Genomic DNA, 13,226 nt, shown 5'->3' with positions numbered 1-13,226 from the left:
CACACTTTGTTCTAACCCCTTTCATCAGCTTATCCCCCCTTAATTCCTGGCACATCAAATAGTCTCATAGTCAAAGTGCATACTTACATCAGCCTAATATAATTAGTGTTTGCCCTATATTTACTAGGTTTCCATATAATGACTTTATCACAGGCAAAATAGTTACTTTGTAGTACTTTGGTGAATTTCTTGAATATAGAGTTTAAAAGTTTAAACTAGTGACTTGTTTTAATATACTTGAATCTAATTTAATGTAGGCTACTTCTGAATAGGGGATACAATTCTAAGCATATATAAGCAGTGCTCGTAATTAATCTAGATCTAGATCTATTTATAATAGAGTTAGATTATGATGCCTGATGTTGTGACCGACATATAGTATAGTCACTATTGCGGAACAGGCATGTTTACCAAACAGCTCGTCAATGATAGTTAATTTCTATTTTACAAGCCGACCTGCGGCGTTGTATACGCCGCTATTTAGTGACGGGTGAACACTTCCTGAAAAACACAGTTGTCCAAATGGGGTTGGGCGACGTAGAGGATTATATATACAGAGAAGATTACTTGTTCTCTGTCGTCGCGAAAGCTATGTGGGGTAACTCTAGTCCGACTTGCAGAAATAAAAGAGTTATTTTTGCATGACGTTTTCATCGAGGGTTAGAGAGTCGGCGTGCTCGCGTGGTGTCCTTCATGGTTGGGCGACGTAGAGAACTATATATACATATAGTGAACACGAGTTAGAAATGACCGGAAGTAAGGTCGTATGTGATATCGAGAGTGTACTGTTAATGAAATGACTTACAGTTAACTAAGTTTCTAGTTAGTTGTTGAAGTCTGTTAGTTTTCTGGTCAGTTGGAAGTCATGGCATGAAAGCAGGTGGTCTTAAGTTAGTTGATAAAATTAAAAAAAAAAAGTTTTTAATATAGCGCTACTTTCATGCTTATAGCATGCTCAGGGCGTTATGGTCCTATCTCATTTGTGTACCAGTGGGGGGGGGGGGAGGGGGTATCTGGGAGAAGGTTTTTCCGTGCTGCCTTTAGTCGCTCAGTAAACACAACTCTGCTCGAGTCGGGTGTCGAAACTCGAGCCCACTTCATAGGTCACCAAGGACAAACCAAGTTCAAGCGTACTTAGCTTCTCGACCACGCTACCCACTAACCTTTGTGAAGGTCAAGTAAAGGACTTGGTGATATGAGTGAAGCTAGAAATGTAACAAAGTATATAGAGTAGTTTATTTTAATCCGGACATTACATGAATTCGGACACTCGCTGTTTTTGTGGTCATTACATCTTTTTTTTTTATATTTAATACGAAACTAACGCGCTGTGTAATGTGCTTGTCCATTTTCCAATGATTTTGGCCCAATTTCCTTCCATTAAGTTGTCTTTTTATGTCTGGAAAAATAATTTCAAATGTGTAAGTCAGGTTGTTATTTTCTATGTTACCTCTTCCTAGGGTTAAGACTATATTTTTTGATTGGCTAAGTCTTTGCTAATGAGCCCGGCAATATTTATTCTGTTTTTGGAGCTGATTTATTTGATTCATAAGCCAAGTTGTTTGATTCCATAAAAAAAATTAATAGAAGGGTGTTTGATTAAATTTCTTACCAAAATTTATTTCAAACAGCCAGTTTTGGACATCAATGTAAATGATCTTATTTTTTTTTTGTTTTTTTTTTTATAGAGAATAAATGGTCAAATGTTTGGAGTAAGCTTGGTACATTGAATGAAGTTAAATGTTTAGATCTAGACCTACTAGATAGATCTAGATTTATATAGAGAGAATATAGAGGATTCAGCTATTTAGGCAAGAATGGCTATCCTAACCTGTAGGCTACTCTACTACAAAAGATCATCTGTATTAGAAATTTATTAAATTAATAAACAAAAAATACAAACATTCAACATTCATCTAATCATGCGAACATAAAATAAGTCTGGTAGTTTGTGATTTTTCCACTATCCCAGTGACCTAATTTTGGTAGCATAAGTGTGTTCAAGTTTTATTTTTTGTGTTTGTATTTATGCATAATTTGAAAACATCTTAATAATTTCATGTGAGGGGATATGCCTGGGGATCTTAAAATTTAGTTAATGTCAATATAGTATTAAAATCTGAGTTTATTGATGCTTAAATATAGAGACTGTCTGAAATAAATTATGGTGTCCGGAATCAAATAATGTTGGTCAAATTAGTCTGAATTAAATGAAAATACATGACCTTAAATATAATAACAAATATAGGTTAGGGGTACAAATATAAGAAGTCCTTAAACTAAAGAAGATTTTGATACTTCATATTATTTTCTATGTCGAACCATTATCAAATAGTGCACTGTCAAAGTCAAACTTTGAAATTTTGGCCTATAGGCGTCCGAATAGCATAAACTACTCTATATGCATGTGAATAAAAGTGATCTGCGTAAAGTGTATTTATCTATTTTCTTAACGAAAGTTGAATTTATATCATGTAAATAAACTTCAGATGATTTCACGTTTACAAAAAAAAGTTCCCCTTTCAGACCTTGTGGTCTATAGGGCAGATGATGTAAAGGTTATCTGTATATGAAGGCCTACGGTTAACGAGGGTGTCATGTGGCCAGCACAACGACCAACCGCCTTTACTTTTCCCCTACTAACGTCAGGTACCCATTAGAGTTGGGTGGACTCAGAGGCGCCCGAAGATCCCGAAGTTAAAAATCCCAGTCTTCACCAGGATTCAAACCTGGGACCTCCGGTTCAGAAGCCAAGCGCTTTACATCACGTTCTCAAGTAGTTCCTAACTCCAGTCATTGTCGTCACTCCAGTCTCAAGACAGTAATGCCGCGGACAAATACTATGCCTTCCAAATAGGTCATCCTGTATCAAGACCATAGACATAAATAAATATAGACTGGCCGATAAAAGTTTTATGAAACGAAAATTTGTGACTTGCAATGTTGTGTACTTTATTATACAGCAGTGTAGTTTTGTTTAATCTCTAAGACTGAAGATGACGCAACTTTTCAGAATTCGGAAATCCGACAACAATAGATATACATGTTTTCAAGTTACATGAAGTTATTTCCCTTTTCCAGTCTATATTTATTCATGTCTATGATCAAGACATTTTTTCCAGCACATTATGTAGGTCACAGCTGGGGCTGCGCAGCCACGGGAAATACTGCATTCCTCATTGATCTACGACTCGACTATTGTTATTATTATTATTATTATTATCATATCCAGCATTGGAAATTGTCAATTATTAGGCAACACAATTCGTGGGATTACTCAATCTAGAAATCGGTTTATTTTTCCATGTCTTTATAAGCAAACGATGCGTGAGACTGGAAAAGAAAAAGCTGGTAGAAGTAGATTGAATTTCTAGCGCTGTATCTTTTCGCAGACGGTTTGACTTTGAAATGTTCATGCTCCACTCACGTTGAAAGTCACAATTAGGGGAGCTAATTTCTTATCTGATCAGGTGAGACGTTAACTCCCTTGGCGAGTTACACGGAATCAAGTTAGTTGGTCAGAGTTGTCTTCTCTGACAAGTTGTTCCCTAAAGACCTATTGTGTAGTCGGATTCTCACTGGCCCCAGGGCACTGAAGGTGTTTAACTGCTGTTGACCACTTTAAGTTAAATGAATTATATAATTTTATTTCATGACCATTGTCCATTTTGATAGCTTCCAATATAGCATCAGGACAGGCTGTGTAGAATAGTTTGTTGTTGTTTTGTTGCTAGGGTTAGAGTGGTTTTAATTTAATTTTTTTTTCTAAGTTCAATGTGACCTAGACAATTTAAGTTTCTTTCTTAGAAATGTACGTATTTTCATTATTTAGATTAATTTACCAGACACAGCTATTGACGGCTCAACTATTTTAAAAACAAAGCTTATAATAGGAAAAAAAAACGCTTTATTACTGGCATTTCTCTCTCAATACTACATGATTTATCTTCCTTACCCGTATAAATAATGCAACAAGTAAAGTTATATAAATATCTAGGCGTCATCATTGATACACTCTCACGGGAAGACAAGCTTGAAACTCTGACAAACAGCTCAGCGGCTACTTTTCCTATACAGACTCAATAGCTTTAAACTAAATAAGAAGACCCAAGTTATCATCCAAGATAATTTTTTACCACGCGACTATACAAAATCTGCTAACATACGGAATAACTTGTTGGCAAAGTTCCCCCCCCCTCCCCACCTTTTTTTAGATAAACTTTTTTTTTTTAAGTTTTTTTTTTTTTTTTTTTTTTTTTTTGCTTGTTTTAGTTGAAAATTTTAAAACATCAAAGTGAGTGGTCAAGCGAAGAGCTCTTCTATTACAATGTACTTAGTATTAGTAGGGATGCGCGGCGGCTGAGAGGTGAAGCACTTGGCTTCCCAACCAGGGACCGGGGTTCGAATCCTGGTGAAGCCTGGGATTTTTAATTTCGGGATCTTCGGGCGCCTCTGAGTCCACCCAGCTCTAATGGGTACCTGACGTTAGTTGAGGAAAAGTAAAGGCGGTTGGTCGTTGTGCTGGCCACATGACACCCACGTTAACCGTAGGCCACAAAAACAGATGACCTTTACATCCTCTGCCCTATAGACCTCAATGTCTAAAAGGGGAACTTCTCTCTTTTTTTTTTTACTAGTACTAGTAGAAGTTTGAAAGAACGCGAGAAAGAGAATGTATAAAAAGTGACTTTTTTTTAACGAGTCCACTGCTTCTGACATAATTCAGCACAGGTGTGAATACAAATTTTCTTTTCTGTTGAAGCAGACCCGTATGGCTTCTGCGTTCGAGGCTGGATGGAACCAAGTCATATCCCGGGGCATCCGGTATGATATATTTGCACCAGGCTTATGGAAAAGAGCTACCCCCCCCCCCCCCAGTTCTGACTGACATTAAAACTCTGGCTTCAGTACAGAAAGGGCATCGGGTTCCAATGACACAATAACTGGGCTATGGAGAATAGCAAAGCAAAAAGCACATTTCCACTTTCAGACTTTTTGATCTATGGAGCAGATGATGTAAAGGTCATCTGTTTCCAAGGCCCAAGGTTAACGAGGGTGTCATTTGGTCAGCACAACGACTAACCGCCTTTACTTTTTTCCAACTAATGTCAGATACTTATTTAGAGATGGGTGGATGCAGAGGAGCGCAAAAGATCACGAAAAAAATTACCAGTTTTAAACCAGGATTCGAACCCGTGACACCCGGTTCGGAAGCCAAGCGCTTAACCACTCTACCACCACGCCGCCTTGGGTCGAGAATACAATTCTAAAATTACGAAATATTGCATAAATTTTGAGAAGGGGGGAGGTAGCAAATTAGCTGGGCAGTCATCCCTATCCCAGACTTTTGTATAAAAGAACAATAAACTGGGATTACCCCCCACCCCAATATTTACCCCCCCCCACCGCTGATCTTAATCAGGTTAGATAGTGTTTGTAGTTGTTTGTACATTAATCATTGTTTTACCTCTGGATCTATACCCTAGAGAGACGTAAGTGTGTGTGTGTGTGTGTGTGTGTGAGTGAGTCTGTGTGTATTTCTAGGGCGAAAGTGACGAGCTTGGTGGCCTAGTGCTATTAGAGCGTGATAAAGGTTGCCTGAATCAGCCACAAAAATAAAACGAATAACTTAGTAGAGTTTGAGTATCTCATTAACATAAACGACTAGAGTAACACGTGGATACGCGTAGATCGTTATAATCTTTTGTTTTTGCAATCACTCTGTCTGTTTGTCTGTCTAACTGGTAAAAAATGTGCACACGTTATGTCTCCCACACCCATTCTCGTATCAAGTTGAAGCTTTGCAGTTATTCACTGGCATAGACAAACATTGAATCAGTAAAATAAAACACCAATTAGTCAATTAATTACTGGTAATGAATTATTTTGTTTGATACTAACAATGGAAATTAACCCTTGAATATTCAGGGCTAAATAAGTAGGGGTTCGTCTCCTTAGATCTGTGATTCCCAAAGTGGTCTATATAGACCCCCAGGGGTCTACGAAGACTTCCAAAAGGTCTACAAAAGTGAAAAAATAAAATGGGGGTCTATGAGATGTCCACAGGGGTCTACGATAATAGATTTCATTTAAGCTCGTCATGACTCTAAATTTTCACATCCTTTTAATAAACAAAACATTGTTGTATTAAATTTCTATAATTATTTAAATAGCTTCAATTTGTCTGCATTTAACTAATGTTTAACAAAAAGAATGTAGACTGTACAACGTTAATTGTTTAAAATTGGGATTCATTCCTTCCTTGTCAAATAAGCGGTTGCCAATTATGCTGGAGGATCATCTGAGACAATGCCACTCTGACAAAAAAGATGAAGTTCAGAATAGGCCCGCAAAATCTCTCTTCAACATCATATAGAGAAGATGATATTTTGTGAGCGTCTTACAATATCTCTTTAGGCCTACTTGTAGCAAAATACGGAAAACACTATAGGTAAAACATTGATTTTTACCAGCCGTTGAAGTAATTTTTAAAAACTGTTTTGCACAAACCTACTTCTGATAAAATTGCTTCTTATGTAATTCTTTGCAAACGACATATATACAGCGGCTTCTCAGGCTCTGATAGGGGGATTAACATGCAAAATAAAATAAAAATATTTCCAGTGCGTTTGATGATTCCAGCAATAATTGCTATTTAAGTGTTTATATTGTTATTTTAATTGGTTTAAATTTAAATATATTATCAATAAAAACAATATATCTCTGTAATTTGATATATAGATTTAAATTACTTTTTCACACTTCAACTCACTACAGTTAGAATTCAATTTTTTTTTAAAGATGAATTTGCAAAAATTTGCTAGTTAAGCAGTGGGTCTACCGAAAACCAGAAAACATGGCAAGGGGTCTACGAGACACAAAAAGTTTGGGAACCACTGACTTAGATAATTGAACCAATTCTTAGATCAAGTTGAAAATTTAAACAATTATTTATAAAAACAAAACATGAACCTATTCAAAAAATTAAACCTAGTTGTCTTTGAATTATGGGTAATTAATTGCTTTATGATATCGAATAAGGAAAACAACGTCTGCATTATTGAGAGATATAGTTGTAAGTGCGGAGTTCTTTCCATTGATAAGCATTGTTGTTGTTGTTTATATTTTGCTTGTTTGTTTTTTTTTTGGGGGGGGGAGGGTTTGTTGCTGTTTTGTTGTAGTTTTTTTTTTGTTTTTTTTGTTGTTTTTTTGGAGGAACGATAATTCCATTTTCACGTTTAGTTACTCAATGTATACTCCCTCTCACCAATATACTACTGCTGTTAAACAAACTAGAAATCTGACTATAAAAGAAACAAAACAAAGACTCACCGCTCCATGCTTATCAGAATTAAGTTTAAAACCGTCGCATTCGCTGACAGATTCTCCACGAAGCCGGACATTTTACAGAGGAAAGTGGACAGTGTCCAGTGACTGATGAAATAGGTGACTATAGAATGTGGTACACACACCTGGAATACATGAATAACCTCATTGCATGGATATAGTGGCACTAATATACAAATATATTAGCTTTAAACCATCAATAATATTAGCATAGCTCCAATAGTATTTAAAAAATGGTCTTTATAAATTTAGTTCTATTTAAGAAGAGGCTATTTACTCAGGCGGTGGCTGTGTGGTAAGGCGCTTGGCTTCCGAACCGGGTTCCGGGGTTCGAAACCTAGTGAAGACTGGGATTTTTAATTTCGGGATCTTCGGGCGCCTCTGAGTCCACCCAGCTCTAGTGGGTACCTGACATTAGTTGGGACAAAAGTAAAAGGGGGTTGTTCGTTGTGCTGGCCACATGACACCCTCGTATATTGTAGGCCACAGAAAGACCTTTACATCATCTGCCCTATAGACCACAAGGTCTGAAAGGGGGAACTTTACTTTTTTTCATTTACTGATATAATAATTGCCAGTAATTTCAAATGGCTATAACTATATTTATCACAATTTTATTGTGGAGAGTTGAATTGTCTATAAAAAGTACATGAGATATGCGAAAATTTAGTGGATAGGTAAAGCTTAAAATAAAAATCGGTGTAAACCAAGGTTTTACACATTCGCCAAGTTCTGAACATTGAAGTTTCTTACTCTAAATTTTAAACTGAGTTATCTCCACTTTGATTGGTCTTTTGATTTTTATTCTCCGGTTTACATTCTTTGAGTAATAAAATTAGCATAGACAAAGAAAAAAAAAGAGTAAAGAGAAATGTGGGGGAGATGCAAGGTAAAAAAAGAAAAAAAAAAAAGAGGAAGATTGGGAGAGATATAGAAATGAATAGCCAATGTCAAGGACGCCGTAATGAAAGATTCTTGTTGTCAACTAAAAAACAAATTACACTGTGCTAAAAGTGAAACAGATTGGATCAAAGTTATCTAAAACCTTTTTAAAATACCTAGCTTAGCAGCACTTACTATATTCTATAGTAAGTAGTAAAGTAAGTTCCCTTTTCAGACCTTGCGATTTAAAGGTCATCTGTTTCTGTGGCCGACGGTTAACGAAGATGTCATGTGGAGGCCGCCTTTACTTTGCCCAACTAATGTCAAGTACCCATTTGAACAGGGTGGACTCAGAGGCGCCCGAAAATCCCGAAGTAAAAAATTTCATTCTTCACTAGGATTCTAACCCCGGGACCTCGGTTCGGAAGCCGATTGCTTTACCGCTCAACCACCTCGCCTCCACTATATTCCATACACATGATTTATTTAAAAAGTGAGCTATCTGCACTAGATGAAATCTGCCAACTCTCTCAAGCTTCGTAGATTCAATTAAAGGGAAACTCCGATGGTTTTGACAATTTTTGATATAATATGTGTTTTGATTTACAGATAATGAATATATGATTCTTTTTTTTTTCTCTTTACAATAATAACTTAGTAATTGATGTTTTTCCGACGTAATTTTCGTGCGCATCCAAAACAGTCAGACTTTCACCGGGTTTCTATGTGACGTCACAAATATGTTTTAATCTATTGACTTCTGTATATCAGGAGACCATACAGCAAAGTTTACATTCTCGTAAAAGAAATATATCTTGGTCTATGCAGTTAGATCTAGGATCTTGTAAGCAAAGAAAAAATGCGTATTAAAAGTAGATTTACATGCTTGACTAACCACGGCAGTGTGTATCTTCTCGCCTGACCACTCAACACACAACAAACACTATCGCTTGGTTGTCTTGTCATGACCGACTACACGTAGTCTAGACTAGCCTTACACTGACCAGTTTGTTTGAATCAGTCAGACACACGATCCATTTACTTCTTGGGACAGGGAGAGGCTTAGATGAAAATGTTACTCTTTTTCTCGATTTGATTTTCCTAATGCTTTTAGATCTATCTATACATATATATATAACTGTATCATAGCTCTGGACTTACTTAGACTTAGACTTAGGTCCTCCCGCGCCGTTCGGCGCATTGGGCGGCAAGCTGTCTCCATAATGATCTGTCACTGGCAATGTCTGAAACCTCTTCCCATCTGGTGTCCACTGTTCTGAGGTCCTCCATGAAGGTGTGTCGCCAGGTAATACGAGGACGTCCCTGTTTGCGCTTTCCTCGTTTTGGCTTCCATGTTATAGCAACTCTTGGTGTGCGTAATTCATTTTGACGTAGAACATGTCCCGCAAACCTCATGCGACGCTCAGTCACAACCTCACTAAGTGTTCGACTCCCAGTTCGGCAAAGGATTTCCTTGTTTGAGATCCGGTCTGTGTAACTGACTCCCAAAATCCGTCTCAGCCATCTCTGTTGAGCCACATTTAGTCTTTTCTCAATTTTGACAGATGACTTCCACGTCTCACATGCATATGTAGCAGTTGGAATGACGATTGTGTTGAGAAGGTGTATTTTTGTCTGGAAGCCAATGGCTTGGCTAGTCCAAATAGGCTGCAGCCTTTGGAAAATGCTCCCTGCCTTTCCTATTCGGCATGCTACATCATGGTAAGCATCTCCATCATTTGTTATGATGCTGCCAAGGTACGTGAACTTGTCCAGCTCTTCAAGCTTTGACTCGCCAAGTCTGACGGGGACACCCTTTGCCTTATATCCCACTCGCATAATTTTAGTCTTATCCAAGTTTATGCGGAGGCCAATTTTGGGTGCCTCTCTGTCTAGGCTCTCCGTCATTTCTTGAATGCATTTATTTGTAGCCCCGAGTAGTGCAACATCATCAGCAAAGTCCAAGTCCGTCAATCGGAGTTGTTCATGCCATGGAATACCAAAGGCAGTCTGGTTCATTGCTCTCCTCATTATGTAGTCGATGGCTAGGAGGAAAAGGAAGGGAGATAAGATGCACCCCTGTCTCACACCTGTCTTGATTGTAAAAAACTCTGTTGTTCCCTCTTCTGTTTTAATGCAGCAACTAGACTGACTGTAAAGGTGTCGTAGGATCTGGACGAATTTTTCTGGTATACCGTATTCTCTAACTATTTTCCATAGTGATTCTCGGTGGACACTATCAAACGCTTTTTTGAAGTCCACGAAACTGATCGTTAGCCGTTGTTGGTACTCTCTGGACAGCTCTGGACTAGGCCGTCACTAAGCTTAACAGCTACTGTAAGAATGAAGCGATATGATTGGTCAAATCTAGTTTCTCTTTCAGTATTGTTGAGGGAAGTGACGTATGAACTAGCTTAAAACAAAATCTCATAGAACCCCGTTTTTTTTGAGATGTCAAGAATTTACTGGCTTATTTATTAAATATAAATGTTTCTAAGCATTTAAATAGAAAATAGTAAAATGTTTACTATTACAACTTTTTACGCCGAATTTAAATATGTCAATAACTCAAATTTGAAAAACCATCGGAGTTTCCCTTTAAGTTTTGTAAAGCGCCCTTTATTTTTTATTCCCAACTGCTCTCTGTTTAAAATATATTTTAGCGAAGCTCGTATCTTCTCAGTACAGTCGAGTTGACCCGAGATCAATCCTTAAAGAAGGTCTCAACAGGGACCTGCGACGTCGCAACCTTGTGAGTTGTATAGAGACCAGTGTGAAGTGTCAACGAGCTATTGGTCTCCACTGCCCCACAGGTTGTGACGTTGCAGGTCAGTGTTCATGCCTTCTATGACGATGGGTCTGGGTTTATCTCAATGTTTGCAGACTCACCATGAGAAACAGGACATCCGCCCACGCCATGCTGACCAAACAGGGGAATGTGACGCAATTTCCGGCACGCCCCAAACACAGCACTGCAATAACCAGGCTGTTACCTGTGATACCTAGTCAACAATAAAGGGGGGGGGGGTAAAAAAAGCATCATTTACAATCAATGTCATTTCATCTGGTAATCAAAATCTAAGAGTCCTTTCTTCTTATCTCCCTTGTATGAAGTGTATATTAGGTTATTTTTTTTAAATAGAAATATTTTATAATCTAGAAAGTAATGTCAGGACAAAAAGGGGAACTTAATTCAATTTCAAGAAAATTTTTTTAACAATGTAAAAATGTTTGTAAAATGTTTTACATGTTTCGGATGTTCCTTCAGAGTTGAAGATAGTTTACTTCCTAGTCCAAACCTCCCGCAGGACGACGGGGGATGGGAGCGGGCAGGATTTGAACCCGGGACCATCGATCAATCCAAACGATAGTCCAACGCGCAAACCGCACGACCAGGCAGCCCATTTATTAACAAATAATAACGCATGAATAAGGAAATGTGTAAACTATGATTTTGCATTTTTTTTAATTATAATAAAGTCTTCTTTATTTTCCCAATCGAAAGTAACTTTGTTAGTCTTGCAAAGAAATATTCCAAAATACAATATTATATATGTGTAGCCAAATCTATCAATACATTAAGTTTTATTTGTCTTAATACTGAGCTTAATCCATTGCCAATTATTAATTGACAATTTGGTTAATGTTTTAAACATAGACATAAATAAATATAGACCTGCCGAAGGAAGTAACTTCATGTAACTTGAAAACATGTATATCTATTGTATTCGGATTTCCGAATTATGAAAAATTGCATGATCTTCATTCTTAGAGATTAAACAAAACTACGCTGCCTCCTTATTTACAATATATATAGGTGTGTGGCTGAAATAGATATGAATACTTCACTTTTATACTGCTCATAAATGCTGTGTAATAAAGTACACAAAATTGCAAGTCACAAATTTTCGTTTCATAAAACTCTTTAATCGGCCAGTCTATATTTATTTATGTCTATGGCTTTAAATCGATTCATATTTTTTAGGAACTATAAATAATTATAGTTTAAAATGATCTAAGGGAACAAAACCTATATATCTGTCCATACTGTCAATATTAATTTAATTTAATTTAGTTAGTATCAAAGATATCAAACATAATAATTAATTGCCAGTAATTAATTAACTAATTGGTCACTTGCTTTTAATGATTCATTGTTTTGTTGGACCTAATAAATAATGGTGGAAAGATTCAACTTGATTCGAGAAACGGTGCGGAAGAAATTACGAGTTCAAACGTTTTACAAGACCAAATGAGTTCATATAAGCTTTGTAATAACAAAAATCTAATCCAAACCCAATATACTAAAGGTTTTAGCTTTATACTCTTAATTACTAAACCAAAGCGTTTAACATTCTGCTATTAAGAAAAAAAAAGATTGATCAACATGTGTTATGGAAAATTATTTGCTGTATCGGTTGTCGTTCTTATGTTTACATGTGCTTGTAACTCGTCCGTAAGAATGTGCTCACGAAATGTGTGTTTGTGGAGTCATTCAGTGTATTAACTCTTTCTCTCCGTAATTATTTACCACGCTCTGGTGGAATCAACGCTGGTATCGTCTGTTAGGAGAGAAAGAGTTAAAGACATGGTTTTTCGACTCGGTTATCATTACGTTCCTGACCACAAGTTTACATGAAGCTGTACATGTCTCTGCTCTAAGTAAGCTTTAAAATAAGGCTGGGAGAGGGGTGGAGAAAAAAGAATACTTTTTAAAAAAACAAAGCTTTTTTTTAAAAAAGAAAAGAATCACTTATTACTGTCATTTATAAAAAAAAAAATTACAGGGTTAAGCTCCCGTTCTTATATTAAAAAAAAATATTGATTAATACTAAATGATTAAGTAATTAGTTAATTTTTTGATTGATTCGTGTATCGTCATCGACTATGAATAATTATGCAAACTTTTAATTTGGTCCGATAATGAGAAATGGGAGAGAGAAAAAATATCCAAACTTTTTACAAGACAGACAGACAGATATAAGCTTTGCAAAAAG

The 13,226-nt window shown here is 36.7% G+C and overlaps 1 protein-coding gene across 3 annotated transcripts in view; it reads right to left on the bottom strand.

The window, feature by feature from the left end:
- LOC106058819 (allatostatin-A receptor-like) overlaps positions 1–13,226 on the bottom strand; it is a 158,721-nt gene that overhangs the window by 56,739 nt on the left and 88,756 nt on the right. For all 3 annotated transcript variants that reach the window (XM_056030555.1, XM_056030556.1, XM_056030557.1), the window contains exons 3-4: positions 11,119–11,231; positions 7,333–7,472 (exon numbers count right to left, since the gene is read on the bottom strand). In XM_056030555.1, the coding sequence (XP_055886530.1) occupies positions 7,333–7,472; positions 11,119–11,231 (253 nt within the window). The remainder of the gene's footprint in view (positions 1–7,332; positions 7,473–11,118; positions 11,232–13,226) is intronic.

This window comes from Biomphalaria glabrata, chromosome 5, assembly GCF_947242115.1.
Source record: "Biomphalaria glabrata chromosome 5, xgBioGlab47.1, whole genome shotgun sequence".
Lineage (NCBI taxonomy): Eukaryota > Metazoa > Mollusca > Gastropoda > Planorbidae > Biomphalaria > Biomphalaria glabrata.
The sequence above is the reverse complement of the archived record's forward strand: the minus strand, read 5'-3'. Positions and strand labels throughout refer to the sequence as shown.